General features: G+C 37.9%; 1 protein-coding gene across 4 annotated transcripts in view; it reads left to right on the forward strand.

The window, feature by feature from the left end:
- The window catches only part of LOC127027915 (phosphatidylinositol 3-kinase regulatory subunit alpha-like), a 48,275-nt gene extending 34,978 nt beyond the window's left edge, over window positions 1-13,297 (forward strand). The window contains exons 1-10 of one of the 4 annotated variants that reach the window (XM_050913773.1): window positions 3,896-4,001; window positions 5,308-5,410; window positions 6,101-6,199; window positions 6,324-6,504; window positions 6,986-7,111; window positions 8,143-8,285; window positions 8,555-8,731; window positions 8,838-8,906; window positions 11,280-11,450; window positions 11,915-13,297. In XM_050913773.1, the coding sequence (XP_050769730.1) occupies window positions 3,896-4,001; window positions 5,308-5,410; window positions 6,101-6,199; window positions 6,324-6,504; window positions 6,986-7,111; window positions 8,143-8,285; window positions 8,555-8,731; window positions 8,838-8,906; window positions 11,280-11,450; window positions 11,915-12,104 (1,365 nt within the window). In that variant the 3' untranslated portion in view covers window positions 12,105-13,297. Of the gene's footprint in view, window positions 1-3,895; window positions 4,002-5,307; window positions 5,411-6,100; window positions 6,200-6,323; window positions 6,505-6,985; window positions 7,112-8,142; window positions 8,286-8,554; window positions 8,732-8,837; window positions 8,907-11,279; window positions 11,451-11,914 lie in introns of those variants that run through there. The other 3 variants (XM_050913772.1, XM_050913774.1, XM_050913775.1) reach the window with 3 other exon arrangements.
- Window positions 13,298-19,151: the final 5,854 nt, after the last annotated feature.

The following is a 19,151-nucleotide window of genomic DNA, read 5'->3' on the forward strand; positions in this document are numbered from 1 at the left end:
GGTACTGAAATAAAAAAAAAATTGGACTTGGGAACAAAGTCTTATCTTTTATCTCTGTGTGGGTACCTGTGCTTTTTAAAATGATAAACAATTAAGTGAACCAGTTTTGAGTTGTCTTATCTCCTTTGAGAATATGCTTCTGTATTGTGGCCCTATAAAGCAAAAAGTGTTATCAACCCCTTCTGTAATTTTAACAGTAAATAGGAGGCATATCAGTTACTGTCAGAAATTGAATTTTTCCTCTTCTCCTGCTGTGTTCTGTCATTAGTTCAGAAACACGGGTTACTGTCTCCATTTGAAGTAGGCTGTACCTTTATGACTGTGCTGCTTTAGATTATATATAGAACTGACAATTGTTCAAGTAGGCAAAGGCTAAAACTAGAAAAGCAAGGAATTGTTATAGGTGAAGCTAATGAATAAACTGTCAAACATCAAAAATGTACTGCAGATATTTGGGATTTCATTATGAGGTACAAGTGGGTTTGGTATTTTGTAGCATAGGAGGATTTTGGTAGGTGGAGTGTTCAGGAGGTGAAAACTTCAATGCTGTTTGACTGCTATAAGGAGCACAAGCTGATCTAAAGGAACACAGCTACTAGAAGTTCTCACTGTTTCCAACAAGTGGGAGGAAAATATTAATCCCCTTCTCTTCTTTCTCTGAATTAAATCTTGTGGTCTATTTCTCCTTTCATTTTGGATTTCCTTGTAAAAGTATAGCTGGCAAAGAAGTTAACCTCTGTAGGCAAAGGGGAGCAGGCTCTTCAGTTGCTGTTCTGTTCCTTTAGCAAGTCTGATCTCCACCAAACACTAAGGCAAGGAAAATATATTTAACTTAAACTGCTCCCTCTCTGTACAGTCCCTTTTCCCGCCTGCCTGCCCAAGAAATCAACAACCCTGATGTACTGGAAAGCACCATGGATACGGACAGCTGTTTTTTCTACTACTTTCAGTTTATGGAAAATGGATAAAATGCCTCACAGCTTCATGCTAAGGATCTTCAAGCAACACCTGTATTTGTGATCCAGCATGAGTGTGTAGGAGATGATGCTGTGCTTGCAAGCAGGCTATTTTGCTTGTACAGGGCTGCTCTGAGAGATACAGCTCTTTTCAAGGAAGATTTTGATTCTGGGTTTTTTTTCTGCAGTTAGTTAGTTAGCCACTTCCTGTATTTGGCTGTTCATGGTGCTTCTCGACTTTAATACTGCACTCAGCAGCCAGTGACAGCCTCTTACAATGGTCTTCTCATTTACTTAGCTAAAATGAGAAAGTTAGCCCTGCATTGGCCACTTGTTAGCTGATGACAACTTTTACTTTGAATCTGGCTCCCCCTCCCCCACCTGAAATCCCATGCTCAGCAAATATTTGAACTTGCCCAAGTTAATCATGAAACTGAGATCTTTATCTGAGATGTGCAAGCTACCGAGGATGGTGGTTTCTTTTTTTTTTTATTTTACAGTACTAAAGTCAGGTTCACTTTTTAATGATGAACCAGAGTAAGTGGATACCTTCTGCACAGCACAGAGCTTTAAGCAGTTAAGAAGAGAGAGAAGGCTTGGATTTTCTCACTGCATGTTACCACTTTTTTAGAGATTTTTATGGAATATTGGTTGGAAAGCAGAGCAATCTCTTTCAGAATTTTTTTTTTTGCTTAGTTGCTTCAGAGAAGCTTCCTATTAAAAGGAGTTTTGGGGGTTTTTTTAAGCGAGATTTTTATAAGAGGAAACCAATTAATTTTTCAGATTATTGGATTGTATTTTCAGGCTATATTACAAGGGTGAGCATTTGCAATGCATAATTTACAAAGTAAGTGATTTTGAATTTCTGTGTGTGTTTTCTTCATCACCTCGTAGAAGTATTTTGCTATAACTGATTACCAGGTAGAGCTTTCATGGTCTTAAGATATGTGAGCGAAAGTCAAGTACCTCAGTACCTCTCCAGGTTATACAGGGAATGGGGAATTGCCTATCTGCCTCCTGTCTTTTCTTGCCTGCAAGCTAGGCTAGTCTGAGCTGAGCACTAACCTGATTATACAAGTGTGGGCAGTCCAGAATTCAGCCACTAGTGAAACCCTGGAGAAGTAATTTTTCCTGAAAGCCTTTATTCAACGGAATAAAAAAAATCTTGCTGATCCCACATGAGACCTAAATGCAGCAATGTAGTCTTTGTAGGAAATCTTTATAACCTAATTTATATAATTACCTTGGCAACTCAACTGTTGGGGTAGCAGGTGGGCTAAACCTCCAAGTTCAGCATTTGGACTTGTGTCTGGGATGATTTTAAGTATCCTATTTCATTTTGAAAATGGAAGGAATCTTTGGAGCATGTCTACCTAAACAGGGAGGGGAGAATCTACTTCAAAATGAATTTAAGCTTGTTAACATATAAAGCAAACTAGCATGCATTTTTTGGTAGCTGTTGGTACTCCAGACATGTTCTTATATGTTAATGCCTGTCTAAAGGGGGTGACCTGATGAGGGCCACAGAGGGAGGGTAGATGTGTGTGAAATATTTGGGAAGGATATGAATTGTGTTAATTTTTTTAATGAGTATTTGTGAGATAGAGCACATTTCAGCCGCACCAGGATTTCTTATGATGTAGGCACAGATAGTTGCTACAGCTACTCTTTGTTGTGGTTATTTTTGGTATCTGGTTTTCTGCCCCCATAGATTATAGTGAGTATAAAGCATTCAGATTGCTTTACGTAGCATTCTGCTCTGGAATTAATAGTCTATTCTGTACATGTTTCTTCCAAGAGGTCTGAGAGAGTTACAGTCAGCGATGGGGGGGAGTTAAGAAGCAATATTTCTAAATGGTAGGAGAATACTGATGACATAACGTCAAGTGAGGAAGAAGACACTGACAAGGACTCTTGCTTTTAAAAACAATTAACTTGGTAAATATCTCAATGAGAACAGGGTAGAGAAACAGTGTGAAAAGGCAGACTAAATCTTGTATCCTGACAGACTGGCTTTTTATGTTCAGCAAAATAATTTTTCAAGATCTTGCTCAGTTTTTACTTTCTTCCATGGTTTAGGAAAGTCTGCTGAATGTAAGATTACAATATTTGATTTTTAGATTTCAAAATGAGTTAATCCAGATCGATTGGAATTGTATTTTATTACAAAATGATAAGGGGGGGAAGGCATCTCTGCAGTAAGCACATTTTATATAATAATATCAAGTATATCAGACCTGTGTGTCCATTAAAATTATAGAAATCTATACAGTTTAAAAACATAATTCATATTTCATTATGTGGAGATATATGTCTCTCTGTGTGTATGTATGTGTATAATGTGTGTGTAATAGATACACATACACACACATGGAGTCATGCTCTTTTTCCCTTCCGCATCTTTAATACGTACAGTAGGTCCACAAGCCTTTTATAGCTTTTTGAATGGTAAACTTCAGGCATCTGAGTAGGAGAATGAAACCAAGAAGTGACCGACCTACCTCTAAAGGGAGCTGCCCTGTGTGTGAGTGTGTGTACGTTGTGTGTACGTGTGTGTAAGAGCTACGTGCTGCAGCATATCAGCCTTTTGTCATCCTGCCAGGATTGGACTGTACCATGCTGCAAAGTCAGGAAAACAAACTGGGAACGTGGGTGAGGAGAGCTCACTCAGTCCTTTTCTTTGTAATACCAGGTTTATATTGCAGTTCTGCTAAATGTAGATTCTTTCAGAAACTAAAAATGTTTTAAGATTAATGTAGAACAAAATGATGAAACAGGAATGGTCTGGTGACATTCTTTTGACATGATTGGCTGAGGATTATGATGTAATAGGTTACAGTGCAGCCTCTTATAGGTTTTAAAATGAATTCCAAGACACCATTACAAAGAGAGCCTGACACTTTTCTTGTATCTGAGCTTACTCAGTGAAACTCATACAAATGTACAATATTGTTTGGAATATGGAAGAACTGGATATAGAATATCCTAAGATGGATATAAATTGTGGCACAGACTTGATGTTTTACATAGAAATGGATCTACCAGGTAAAACTGCAGTCTTATTATGGAAGACTTAATTCATTTTGGTCTTTACGATAGCTGCTGAAAAATTATTAGTGGATATGTAGGATTTCTTTACTTTGTCATTGATAAAAATAGTTTTTCTTTTTTCCTTTTTTCCATAAATTAGAATTAAATTGTGTTTTAGTGCATGGTTATAATAATTAGAATCGTAACCTGTAGAAATACCTGTCTGCTTACTTAATTGAATTTTTACTGAATTGACCTGTTTCTGTTATGATTTTATTCTGTCAGATGTAGTGACACTGTGACTAAAGGAGATGCTGTAATAACACTTTCATTTCCTGAAACAGTGATTACAAATCATTGTTTTGGATTGTTTGAGGAAAAACAGATTTTAAAATCTAGCAATATTAATTGAATACCTGATATCACATCATTTTTTCATATCATATTAAAAAAATGTGCTTTCTTGATATTCATTGCAACTTTAAAAGCATTGTCTTTTGTAGCCAGTCATAATATACAGACAGGGATGTTCATAAGGAATGTTGTACTTACTGAAGAACTAAAAGAGCTGGGTTGATTTTTAATCCTGATTCCAATTCCCCCTTGCTACTAAGTCAGGAGTGCTGCAGTATCTTCTTTGGCACTCGCTGGTATATGTATGCAGCTTTGACATTGAGAAAAGGGGGATATGGTTTTTAATCAGTCCTGGCATTTGGAACACAATTTATTCTGTAGAATACTAAGATTAACACAAGGGATATTTGGGTCACAGATGGGTTTCTTAAAGTGGATTTTGGAAAATCATCGCACAGAATGCTGAGGATCACAGAAACTCAATTCTTCTTCTTAAAATAAACAGTATTGCTGTGGGTTTGCATCTTTTGTTACTCAGCTTCTAGGTGAGGAAGCAGCAACGTTCCTCTAAGATCATTACATAGGAGAAAAAAAAAAAAAGTTTACATGTTTTATTATTTATATTCACCTGAAGATAGTGGAAGAAGGTAAAAGCAAACTTCGGAATTTTTTTTTCTCAAATGCTTTCTTCACAGGGGGAGGAGATGAGTATGGTGTTATATTTTGCTTAAAATATATTATTGCAAGACTAACGTACTTTTTTGAAACAGTACATCTTTCTTGTTTAATTATATTGTTTTCAGTAAAATATCTTGATTCCTCCAATGTCTTTTAAAGACTGTTAGTGATGGAAAACTCTATTTTGTAACTATTTTTTTTCTCATTCATGTAATAATGTGTAATTTCAAGGAACATATGGTCAGGTTTTCAATGAGTTATAATCAACTTTTTCCCCCTTCATCTGCAGCACTGCCTCCTAAGCCACCAAAACCTAATACTGTAACTAACAACAGCATGAATAACAACATGTCATTACAAGATGCTGAATGGTACTGGGGAGATATCTCAAGGTAAATCAGCTCAAGACATGTATTTCTTATGTTTGACTTTATGTTCTTGCTGTTATTCTGTGTGTATGTATTCTTCTTAAGTATAGAAAACTTACAGTTCTAAGAGCCATTTTTAGGATATTTTCCAACACAAACATATTACAGTTGGTTTTATTCCAAACATGACTAAAAAGTTACTGGCAGTCAGTTAGAATGTAATATGTGAAATGGTTTGGTGTTTGTTCTGTTATTTTAAGACAGCTATATGAAATGCTAGCATGAAAGGACAACACCAAGAAATAAGTATTTTCTTCTTGTCTTTCATCCAGAACCTCAACTGTAGGCACAATAGCTAACAAGCCAGACTAACAAGTGCCATATATTAGCAATATTTTTAACTGTACTATATATAGGTGCATTAGACCAGCACTGGCTGCTCCAGTTGTGCAGGCTTGTATGAACAAGCATAAAGACCTTTGCATGAATATAACTTTATTCCAGCAGTGAGAGGACGTAGAATATACCATTTTTATATCCCAGTTGTTCTCTAGTAATGTTAAATAAGCTATTAAATAACTGTATTTATTAATATGGAGATCAAGAAGGCTTATAAAAAACAGTTATTTTAAAACAGAATATTTTAGAGCACAGTGAGAAGGTAAATGAGTGAGAAGTAGCTGAAATGATTGGTTACTTTTGCTTTCATTTTAGAGAAGAAGTAAATGAGAAGCTTCGAGACACTGCTGATGGTACCTTTTTGGTACGAGATGCTTCAACCAAAATGCATGGGGACTACACGCTTACACTAAGGTAAGATAATTATGCTAGGTCTGTAATACTTGACAGTAAAATGCAATACTGCATTTAAAATACAGTGTTCCTTAGGAAATAGTATTTGAAGTATGCCTAACTTTTCAACAAACTTTATTTGCAGGAAAGGAGGAAATAACAAATTAATCAAAATATTTCACCGAGATGGGAAATATGGCTTTTCTGACCCATTAACTTTCAACTCTGTGGTCGAGCTAATAAACCACTACCGGAATGAATCTCTAGCCCAGTATAATCCTAAACTGGATGTAAAATTACTGTATCCAGTATCTAAGTACCAGCAGGTAATTTGGTCTATTTTCTTTGTGTTACACTTAAATACAGAGAAATCACTGCAGACTGGGGAGTCATTTATCATGAAGAACTTCAGCTCTGTTAATATTTGAAAAAATACAGTGGGTATAAAAATGGATGTTTTTGTTTAAAATCAACTCCACAATTTGCATATAAATAATTAAACCTTTAAATACTGCAGATACATTATTAAGAAATAAACTTATGTTAATAAATATCCCACTCATTAATGATTAAATATATAATTTTCAGTATAAAGCTGAACACTTGCTATGCAAAACTGCTTTTTGTCATTAATTTTATTTCTAATTTGCATATTATGCATATAGTATATCATATCTCTATATTGATAAAAGAGAAGTCATATTTACCATGTAACTATCTGGTCATTTTTAAGCAGTTTTATCCTGAAAATCTGTGCAATATAATTGTTTCTTTACGGAATATCTTTCCTTCTGCTCATTGTCCCAGGATCAAGTTGTAAAAGAGGATAGCATTGAAGCAGTGGGAAAGAAATTACATGAATATAATACCCAGTTTCAAGAAAAAAGCCGAGAATATGACAGACTCTATGAAGACTACACAAGAACATCTCAGGTGAGCTAGATTTGAAACCAAAGGGAGAGTGGAGGACCTCTGTAGATTTAGAAGAATATTGCTGTAAATTCATACTGCCATCTTCCTCCATCCTCCTCCCTTCCACCACCACTACCATTGCCCAAAAGAGGAAACATATCTGACGTGCTCGCTCAGTATAGTAGAATTGCTTACTCGTGTTTGAATAGTCACCACCTGTAACCTAACCCTGTGCTCAAGTCTGACACCTGCATCCAAAGCAAGAACAGAACTGTCTTGATTTACCAACACTTCTGCATACTGACCTCATCAAGTTGAGTTAAGGTTTTCAAGACACATCTGCAGGGAAGCATTGTATTTTATTACTAGTTTTTTAAGGGTCTGGTTTCACCTATGCAGGGTGGAGTGATGACATGTGTAGATACAGTGCAGGAATGAAAAGCTACCTCTATCCTTACATCTTAATAAACTATTAGACAAGTCTTGAAGTGCCAGTGAATTAGTGCTGTTTTACAGCCCCAGAATCAAGACTGCTTCTTAAAATGTTCAGGAAATACGCCTCAAAATAATTGAAGAAAGGTGGAGGAGTGCAGGCAACTTGAACTTAAAATACTTAGTTATCGACTAGCTATGTAGGGGCAGGAGGATAGACTAGATGACCTCTTGAGACCTGTCCAGCCTAATATCTTATACCTTTATTTCTGAAAAGCCAGATGCACTTCTAAGGACATTAGTTGGTACAAAGGGCAAAGTGCATTGCCATAAGGCTCTAATCATCACAAATAAAACTTATTTATACAAAACAAAGATTGTAGCTAGCTCTTTGTCTAGCAGTTTTTCTTGGAAAACCTCATCGTGGAAAGCCTCATCATGGTAGCCTTTTGTACAGGCCTGTTTTCTCTGTTTTGTAAGGCTCTGCAGAGAGAATGTGTTCTGGTAAAGGGATATTGAAGTCATTCTGTTACAACATACTGAAGTGTTTCTGTGATACAAGCCAATAAATCATCCCCTCTGTTTGATAACAACTGTAATAACAATTATTTTATTTTCAGGAAATTCAAATGAAAAGAACAGCTATTGAAGCATTTAATGAAACAATAAAAATATTTGAAGAGCAGTGCCAGACACAAGAAAGATACAGTAAGGAATACATTGAAAAATTTAAACGGGAAGGAAATGAAAAAGAAATACAAAGGTCAGTATTTATATTTCAAATTGTATGATTTTGAAGAAAGAAACAATGCTAAATATAGATCTGCCTAAAACTAAAGCAAGTTGGCAAGTTTAAAGTTGTTCAGTTGTAAGCACAGCAAGCCTCAAATGGGGTAGATGTGAACTTGCAAAATGTGTACCTGTATCTAGAGAAATAATCTGTTCTCTTAAATGTCTACATGAGAAAATAGCAGATATAAAGTCATGAATAAGACTTCATCAGAGTATAACCTACCACATTATTCCATTCAGAATTATGCACAACTATGAAAAACTGAAGTCTCGAATAAGTGAAATTGTGGACAGCAGGTGTAGATTAGAAGAGGATTTAAAGAAGCAAGCAGCTGAATATAGAGAGATAGACAAGCGTATGAACAGCATTAAGCCAGACCTCATACAGCTGAGGAAGACAAGAGATCAGTACTTGATGTGAGTATCATTATTAATTAGCAAAACTTTTTTTAAAAGGTTTTTTTTTTTATTGGCATCCAACTTCTGTGACTAACAATTAATTTTATTTGCAATTATTGTCCAGGTGGCTGACTCAAAAAGGTGTTCGGCAAAAGAAGCTAAATGAATGGCTTGGAAATGAAAATACAGAAGAGTGAGTATTAAAAGATTTAAATATTACTGGTATTTCAAGTCATCTTACACAAAAGTGAGATAAAGCATATTTAATTCCAGGACCACACAGAGGAAATCTCAAGCCTAGCTCTCCAGTAACAGTGCACACTGTTAACACATGGCAGCCTACATAATGCAAGTATTAGAAAAGACTGTCTCACCCACTACTCTGCCATTATTCAGGGAAGTGCATAATCAAGTTACTATAGCAAAGCACTGGAATTTAACCTGTGTCTTTATTCTTACCAGCAAAATGAAGATCATAAGGCATTAGTATCTTGTAGAAATGTCATATGGATAGATAAATTGTTCAGGTCTCTTAGGCATGGGTAGGCTGTTTCCAAATTTCAAGCATTGGTACCATGATGCTATCTAGTATAGTGGTACCCACATCAATATATCACATTGCTATTGGAGATGATAAAATTGTGTATGCTGAAGAATGGTCCTTCTCCGGTTGTGTGGTCTGGTTAATTTTTCTGGGAAATGGCAGGATAGTATTCTGTCATTTCAGCAATTCAGTTTAGTATAGGTTCTGACTGGGGCTTGGCTACTGAATACGTTTCACTTCATTCTTGGGAAAAAAGCAAAAAGCACCCACGTGGTGCAACTGTAGACCAAATTTAAACAAAAGCAAGCCACAAAATAATATCAAAAGTGTAGTAACAGTGAAGAATGAACAAATAGAAAACCAAAGTTGTCTAAGTAATATTCATATCAACATTTTCTGCTGATGTAGTTTCCTGTGCATGCCTTTTACACTGCCTGGCTGAACATATAGCAAAAGCAGCACACTGACAATGACTGTTTTGTGGTTTTACATTCTAGCTTTGTCCACATTAGTGGTCTATTTTAATTTGGCTTGGTTTACTGAGTCTCCTACTGTTATCCTGGAAATTGTGCATCTCTGCTGCGGCTGCGTTGGTAGAAGCAGGGGATAAAAATGGCATACACATTTTAAAGCCATGTTGTTCACTCAGTCTTAGCACAGCTCAAAGATGATATGATGGAGAATATGTAGACACCTGTTTCCAGTGGTACTCCCATCAGTTAAATGGTAGACAAAGAACAATGCCAGGTCATGGTTTTAACGTAGCATCAAAATAATAAGTGAAACTGTTTAAAGAAAATCTTCCTTTTCTCTCACTCTGTGACTCTTCTTGCCAGTGAGTCTGGTAAGTGCTCAGGTTTCTGCTGAAAAATTAAACTTTCAGAATATGACTTTTTTCTAAAGTTGTAAAGCAGAAAAAAATCAGTATAATGAGCAGCAGTAAAAATAGGAACCCCTTTCTCTAGGTACTGGTTGAAAATAGAGCCACTGCTGAATGTGTTTGAATATCTTGCAGGACAAAGGAGTACGATGGGATAAGGGAGCTAGAGAGAGTGTCATCTGAAACAAAAGCACCCTTCTTCTTTCTGAAAAATTGAATTCTGTGTGTTCTGCGCGAGATTGCTGATTTCTGTAGACTACTTTGAGAATCTTCAGAAAGACAGAACTGTGGATGAGTGAGAAGTCATGTTTTCTTAGAGCAAGGAAAACTGATTAAAAACCTATTACAGAAAGAATAAATACATTAGCCAAACAGACTGATTGCAAGCTGAGCAGGAGAGGCAGGGCCCACCAGTGCAGGCTGCTGGGCAAGCGGGGAGCTCTGGAACCGCAGAATATCAAAGTGGTGTCCACACAGCTGAACTGGAGACATCTTCTTTCATGGTGGGCTTTAGCTCAGAGGGTTCTATATAACTCTGAATCAGCTTTATAGTTGGTGGCTGTTTTGGTAGAGAAGGCCCTATATTATATGCTCTTCTCATAATCTGGTTATAAGGAGAGAGAGCACTCTACTATTCCACCCTTTCCACAAAGCCATCTCCCCTATGAATAATTAACCTGTCTACCTATATGACTGCTCATAGCTTTCCCAAGCAGCAGCTGTAGTCAATACATTGCATGATTTTTCACTGCTGACCAAGCGTTCTGATCTTTGGAAATGAAGATGACTCAGAGGATATTGATTTCGTTGGGCTTGCTATTTACCAAAACAGTGAGCAACGGTAGAAGTACTGAAGTGCTCGCAGCAGATTCTGAAAGATAATACAGCATCCTTTTATATCCTTCTTCAGATTTACATGAGTGTTTTTAAAAGAAACAAGGACCAGAACTTATATTTTATTTTTATTCAGTGGTCAAAATGTTGCAGTATTACATGGTTTACATCCCTAGTTTTATCAGGGAGGCATCCTACTAACCACTGACTTTTTTTGTTTTTTCAAGTAATATGAAAGGGGGACTACTTAATTCATGGATTTTGCTCTGCAATGTGTTTCACAAACACATTTTGTCCTATTTCAACAGCCAATACTCTATGGTAGAAGATGATGAGGACTTGCCCCATCATGATGAGAGAACGTGGAATGTGGGAAATATCAATAGAAGCCAAGCTGAAAATCTGCTGCGGGGAAAGCGAGATGGAACATTCCTTGTTCGAGAGAGCAGCAAACAAGGCTGCTATGCCTGCTCTGTTGTGTATGTACCCTAATCTGTGAATGATGTAACCAACATTTGAGGCACCTACCTTGAGCCAGGGGCAGATAGACACTTGCATATGCATGGATCCCATTGGATCTTTGGGCTTAGAAGCAGACCAACAAGTCCTGAGGCCATCCTTATTGCTGCTCCATTTCCTACACAGCTCAAACCTGTGCCACTCCCACAGATGAGCCTCATGGAGAAGAAGGGAAACCAGAGCATGGATGCACTCCTTTATGTGCAGCTGCTAAGTCCTGCCTATCTCCTGCCTCCCTAAGCTAACACAACATCTGGGAATTTGGGTTAAACCAAGGCTTTTACCATTATCCCACCACAGAAGACAGGAATTCTATGTAGTGACTAGCACTTTAAGATTTATTGCCAATACCATATTTTCTAGCTTAACTTTACTGTATTGACAAAGTAAAAGCTGGTTGGGTTTTTTTTTTTTTCCTCTTTAGGGTGGATGGAGAAGTAAAGCACTGTGTGATAAACAAAACACCTACTGGGTATGGATTTGCAGAGCCATATAACTTGTACAACTCACTCAAAGAACTGGTGCTACATTATCAACACACATCACTCGTGCAGCACAATGACTCTCTCAATGTCACACTAGCCTATCCGGTATATGCACAGCAGAGGCGATGAAGATCTTAATACTCTGGGTTGTTTGGGTTTTTTTCTAAAGAAAAGATTTGACAACATTGAGGCCTTTGGAGAGAGAAGACTCCTTTCAGCCTTACTCAAGAATTTGAGCTGCAGTATCAAAGCTATCTGTCTTCAGATGGGACTAGAGCTTTCCTTCACAACTGCAGTTGGAGAGATCACAGTATTAAGCTGTGAATGTATGTTTCTAGCCTGAAGTGCTTTTTTTAAAGAAAAACAAAAGAGAGAGAAATCCTAACCTGATCTCCCTGCAGGGACATAGAGACCTTTAACCATGGTGCTTGTTTACGACCACTTCTGAAGCTTTACCAGCTAGAACGTTGGATTATCGAGACACAAGGTGTAAGAGGTCTTTGTCATTCGGTTATTGGAATTTCTTGGTCACAACCTGGCTTGGATTTGGTGTTGCTGCGCTCAGTGGATCCAGACACGCAGCACTGTGGATTTTTTGGTTTCTGGTGAATGATATGTAGCAGAATGGCACTTTCATTTCTAAGGGACGCTTTAAAAGGGCTTCAGTTACAGTATGTTGTTCAGAGGAATTGTAATAGCGAAGTGCCAGGAACTGTTTTGTTTAGACATTTAAAACTCCTGTTTTAAGAATATATTTAAGACTGAAGAAAACAGGACTTTCAATGGCATACAGTATATAATAATGTACATAGTATTGGATGACTAACTATCATTGATGGAAACTATCAATACCAAACTGCTTCTCTTTTCCCTTTTCTGTTTGCTGAAAGCTGAATTCTTAGACCGTGCTATGCAATACTCAATTTTCTTTAGGCTGTAGTCTTCTCTCAAGCATATCTACAGGTTAAGCTTGCTTTTCTTTCTTATTTCCTTGTCGTCTTTTTTCTTTCTTTCTTTTGCCTGAGAATATTTTTTCCTGATGATTATTTTTTGTTATTCATTTTGTTGTTTGTTTTTTAAAAAAAATGTACAGGAAGCCAACAAGAGTTGGCTTCAGAATTAAAACTATGAAATATTTTACAATTTTCTTTGTATAGAATATTGAGCTACTAGCTCAAAGTTTTAAAAGTTCATAATTTTTTTTTACTAAATATTTTGTTGGGCAGTGCCTGATAAGCTTCAAAGCTGCTTTATTAAATAAAAAATATATGAACATTACAAAATATCGAGTCCAACAATATTGTTTCAGAGATATCTTTAGAATACGGTACTGCGCTATGTTTGCTTCTTGAAGCATTTTGAACTTCTATCATGATTGTCTTTGTACTTGGAAGATGAAAAATTGTGTATCCTTCTCTGATAGTGACTGCAGAAAAAACAGAGGAAAATTTTTTACTGGGGTAGATAGTTTGGATTTCAGAATGAATCCACTCTTCAGAGTAAATAAATGACTTCTTGACCTACTGTGGCAGAATTTTTGTCAGCATGTCAAAGTATTTTTATTTCATATGAAGGAAGTTTCTCTAAACTGTTGCCTAGATTTGTTTTTTTTGTATTAGTATTGTGAAAAAAAGCTCCCACCTTTACTCAGAACAATTGGATACAACATAGAGCTAATTAAGACTGGAAAACGTCTGTTTTTAAAATGTTTAGGCTTTCATATTTAACATTTTGGATTTATTTTTGTAAGTTTGTAGACTGAGGCAGTATCAAAGTGAACACTTCTATCGTTTCAAACACCAGAGACTTATTATGGTTTAGTTAAAGGAAACAAATACATGAATCCCACTAAAGCAAACTTATTAGGAATTCTGGGACAATTCACTGAGTGGTTTGCAATGGTTATTTACTGTCCTGACCACTGAGGAAATTCACACATTGCAAATTGATAAAGTAATGAAGTTCAGAGAAATCTTGGAAAACTTTTGACTAAATGAAGATATGAATTTATTCTTCCCCCGAGATACAAAGGGAAGACCCATTACTATTAAAGGGAGTTGCACACACAATCAAAAGAGTAAGATCCATGGAGTTTTCTCATAATAGCTCTGTTTTAGAGATACACGTGGTTTAATTCAAAGTATGCAGTGCTTATTAAACTATTGGAAATAATAAGAAGAAATTTGCCACTCTCCAGTAGTTTTTATATTATCTGTTATTTTTTATATTATTCCTTCATTTCTGAGGCTGTAAGGCTTTTGATTTTATTTTGATTTTGTGCTCTTTTTTTTTGATGGGTTGTCTTTGCTTTCCTATAGGTGTATTTTCTTACTAGAATTTATATCAGGAAACAAGATTCAACCAACATTAATGTTTTGGGATAGTCACCACTTACAAAATTATTTTGAATAGAAGTTTAGTCTTCATCCCTTCCCTTCCTCATTCCATCCTCTTTTCAGGCCTGTAGGACCATGTAAATTTGGTTTACTAATAACTGTTTTTTTACTATGAAAAGCACCGACAATTACTCTAGCATGATAGTCATACTACTGGGCTTGAATTTACAAATTAGTTCAATATACAACAATTTAACACTTGTAGCAAGTTAACACTTTGGACATATATTGAATTTTGAATGTTAAATATTTTAAGAGTAAAATTGTGGGGGTGTTTTTCTCTATAAGCAAGTTATATGTAATCTGAATTGATGTTTCACTTAGTATTTCTCAAGAAATTTTATGGTAGTTAAGGCATTTGGATCTAATTTTCCTCATATTAAGAAAACTGCTATTTCAGTGGGCCATATCCTTAGCATGCCCAGCCCAGTATGAGATATCATTTGTTCCTGTCATGCTGTACTACTACTCTTCATCTGTGGTTGCAGCAGAGAAAAAAATAGTGTGTGCACAAATTTGGCACTTGCTTTTCTTGCACAAGCAGCAATGAGAACTAAACACTATGTTGTGAGGATGAGTGCTTAGGGCTTCTTAAGGGGAAGTTCTGCCTACACAGGATCTGTGCAATTTGCAAGGGTCACGCCCTCAAAGTGGGCATGAGTGGGTTTTCTTTGGTACTTACGTATTGTGTGGCCTCTGCATTTCCCTCCCTCCTTAATGCACAGAGCTGCGTCCTGCCAAAGGCCCTATTCACTGCAGAGTTGTTTGTCCTTTGTGTACCATATTGTTCACTCCAGTTTTGATTTGATCTCAGACTAATATATACAGAAAAAAAGCATGTGGATATAACCGAAGAAACACGGTGCTTTTCTATATTTCTATTGACGTAGTTTTTGCATCTAATATGATTCAAGGGTGGGAATTGTTTTAGTATGCTTTTTTGGTTTGGGGAATTTTTTGTTTTATTTTAAATCCCTGAGTTATGCTGCACTGCAGCAGCACTTTCACAAGGCCTTTGAAAGGTATGAGACATAACACAGAGAATGAACACCCACAAGCAAAATTAGGAGTTTCTGATTTCCTTAAGTTGAAATTTGAATTTGCAGGTTTGGGGATGTGTATCTGTGCATATGCGCGCACACTTGCTGTGTTTATGTATGAATAAATCCCAGTATAGGTGCATTTTCACCAAACATGATCATTTTGCTGAATTCAGTAAGTGATATCATTAACTTTGTTTAAAGACACACACACATGCATACTAGACCTTTGCGGGTGCAGCATGTTTCCAAATACAGTTAGAAAACTGAGTTTCTGTGGTGGTGGTGTTTGTTGGTTTTTTGTTGTGGGGTTTTTTGTTTTTTTTTTTAAAAGCTTGTCTGTATGGTTCACTTATCTAAGAAATCTTGTCAAGCAGTCTGTAAAACCAAATCTTCAAATTTTCTATTTGATGTCAACTGTTCTGTAGTAAAGAAATGGCTTTGTCTTGTAATTGGCAATGAAATAATAATGCTTGGGAAAACATTCAGATGCTTCTAATGGGGAAAACTGCTGATTTTCACACAGTGCTTTTGCTATGCATGGTATTAAGTTGGGAAAGTGAATCCTGATATTATTTTTTTCAGGGTCACTTTAGAAATGGGCAGCTCAAAGCACAATGCCTCCCATGGGACAAAGTTCCAAAATGCAACATTTTATGTAGAACATGTTGTATTTACTGCAGTAGAAGACTAAACTGGACTGTGGGAGTTGGTAACATTACATTGCACTTGTCCTAATGAGACTGCATTAGCTGCCCAAGATGCTGCTATTTTTCTTAGTCTCGTTTTTAAAAATAAAGCTCTGTTCTGTTAAATGTCTTTAAAACATTAAGATTACTTTGGTTTAAAATGGTCTTTGAGGAGGTGGAGGGTAAAGTAGGTTGCAAATTGCCTTTAAAAGGCAACAATGAAAACATGCTTCCTTGAAATTTTGTTCAAGCTAGAGTTGATGGAGCTGTGTCTTGTTTTTAAGTTGCTTTAAAAATTGTAATAAGTCTTCAAACAGAATAAAGGTTGTTTTGAAACTGCTTTTCAGTTGTTGAGGCTTCAGTAAGGACTGAGATGTCTCTTTACCAGAATCCTTGGCCGACTCTTCCTGTCTATATGTGGCCTACTTTGAAAATGAGACCCAAATGCTCATATTAGAGGGAACTAGGGAACAAATAATTTCAGCTGACTCACAGCCATCCTATGTATTGAACTGAATAGAGTAGTTGAGTAGCTCCAAAATAGTCTCGTGCCAAATAGTGCCAAAATGACAGTTCTGCTCATCTCATACTCTTGCCAAAGCAGTACAATATTAATGATCTGTAATCTCCCTTTTACAGTGCAGATGAAGTTCTGGTTCTTCTGAAATCAGTGTGAGTTTTGTCATTGATTTCCATGAAGCCAGCCTGTCAGCCTTTGTAGCTAGAGGTAATTTACCAGCTTCATGACTACATCTGATTGTGAAAAACAATGTGAGAATGAAGAAGAGGGAGGAAGTAAAGGAAGGATTGGGCAAGACTGATTCTGAACATTGTTTTCTTCCCCTCATTATTGATATGCGGTATCTGAATTCTTCGAGCCCATCCATATCTTGCCCCAGAAGAGGTCCTCTGGGGAAGTCAGCCAGCCAGCCACTCTAGAAGCAGAAAGATTCCTATTCCTGTTCTGTCCAAGGTTTCCATTCTAAAATCTGCCCACATTTTGCTCACTGTAGTCACATAATACCCCCTAACTGAGGTACTCAGGTAGCACAGGCTTGAAATAATTATTAATAATCACAACATTGTCACTGGCCCTTAGAGGTTCTTATAAGAAACGTAGATTAAAGGCTATTATAAAATTTTTAGTCCACTTAATAGAAAGTGGGGTTAGATCTCCGATGAACATATCTGTTGCAGTTTTTCTCAGTAAGCTGATTCTTTTAAATAGACACCAAGTTTATCTCGTTCCTACTCCCTGAACTGATGTTAAGCAACACAAACTCTTCTGTAGCCATAGAACTCAACATCTAAACATAAGGTTAGCTAGGTCATGAATCACGCATCGTCCATCATCAGCTACTGAGAGAAATTATGATTGGTTGATCATAATCTGCAGAAACCTATGGACCAGCAGATTTCTGGCTGTAGTGGGTTGACCCTGGCTGGATGCCAGGTGCCCACCAAAGCCACTCTATCACTCCCCCTCCTCAACTGGACAGGGGAGAGAAAATATAATGAAAGGCTCGTGGGTCGAGATAAGGACAGGGAGATCACTCACCAATTACCATCACGGGCAAAACAGACTTGACTTGGGGGAAAAATTAGTTTAATTTATTGCCAATCAAATCAGAGTAGGATAATGAGAAATAAAACCAAATCTTAAAACACCTTCCCCCCACCCCTCCATTCTTCCTGGGCTAAACTTTACTCCCGATTTTCTCTACCTCCTCCCCCCCAAGCGGCGCAGGGGGATGGGGAATGGGGGGTTTCGGTCAGTTCATCACATGTTGTTTCTGCCGCTCCTTCCTCCTCAGGGGGAGGACTCCTCACACTCTTCCCCTGCTCCAGCATGGGGTCCCTCCCACGGGAGACAGTCCTCCATGAACTGCTCCAGCATGGGTCCCTTCCACAGGGTACAGTCCTTCAGGAACAGACTGCTCCAGTGTGGGTCCCCCATGGGGTCACAAGTCCTGCCAGCAAACCTGCTCCAGCGTGGGCTCCTCTCTCCACGGGTCCACGGGTCCACAGGTTCTGCCAGGAGCCTGCTCCAGCGCAGGCTTCCCATGGGGTCACAGCCTCCTTCGGGCATCCACCTGCTCTGGCGTGGGGTCCTCCACAGGTTGCAGGTGGATATCTGCTCCATCATGGACCTCCATGGGCTGCAGGGGGACAGCCTGCCTCACCATGGTCTTCACCAGGGGCTGCAGGGGAATCTCTGCTCTGGCACCTGGAGCACCTCCTCCCCCTCCTTCTTCACTGACCTTGGTGTCTGCAGGGCTGTTTCTCTCACATCTTCTCACACCTCTCTCTCTGGCTGCAACTGCTACTCCCCTGTAACTTCTTTTCCCTTTCTTAAATATGTTCTCACAGAGGCGCTACCACTGTTGCTGATTGGCTCAGCCTTGGCCAGCGGCAGGTCCGTCTTGGAGCCGGCTGACATCATTAACTTTATCGGACATAGGGGAAGCTTCTAGCAGCTTCTCACAGAAGCCACCCCTGTAGCCCCTCCTGCTACCAAAACCTTGCCATGCAAACCCAATACACTGGCCTGTATCATATGTTGTATAGAAATCACTCTTGGCACACTGGACACTGAAATGTCATTGTATTTTTGTTATCTGCAGACAAACACACTCCCACTTTCCCTCTCTGCTTTCTTGCTAAGGCTTGATGGTCATTTTTCATAGGGAATATGAAAAACTGCTTAAATCTATTTTTGTGCAGCTACAAGTGGGTGTGATCTTTTTAAAGGCTTGGGAATGCTTTTCGTGTTTTTTTTTCTCCCCAAGCTGCTTGACTCATGCGAAGTCGTGTGTGAATAACTTCACACGAATCCCTTTGTCTGAGCTGTGAAGCCAAAAAGGAAAGAGGAAATTTTAAACTTCTCATTGTTGCATTCTCCAGGCTTCAATGAAGGGACAGGTGATGTCTCCTCCCTGCTCAGGGCTGGCTGGGCCATGAGCTGAGCTGGCACAGCACTGTGGTAATGCTGAGATGCCAGCATGGCCTCGACTCCAGCCTGTCAATGAGCATCAGATCCTTTAGCCCCAG

This window comes from Gymnogyps californianus, unplaced genomic scaffold (assembly GCF_018139145.2).
Source record: "Gymnogyps californianus isolate 813 unplaced genomic scaffold, ASM1813914v2 HiC_scaffold_106, whole genome shotgun sequence".
Taxonomy (NCBI): Eukaryota; Metazoa; Chordata; class Aves; order Accipitriformes; family Cathartidae; genus Gymnogyps; species Gymnogyps californianus.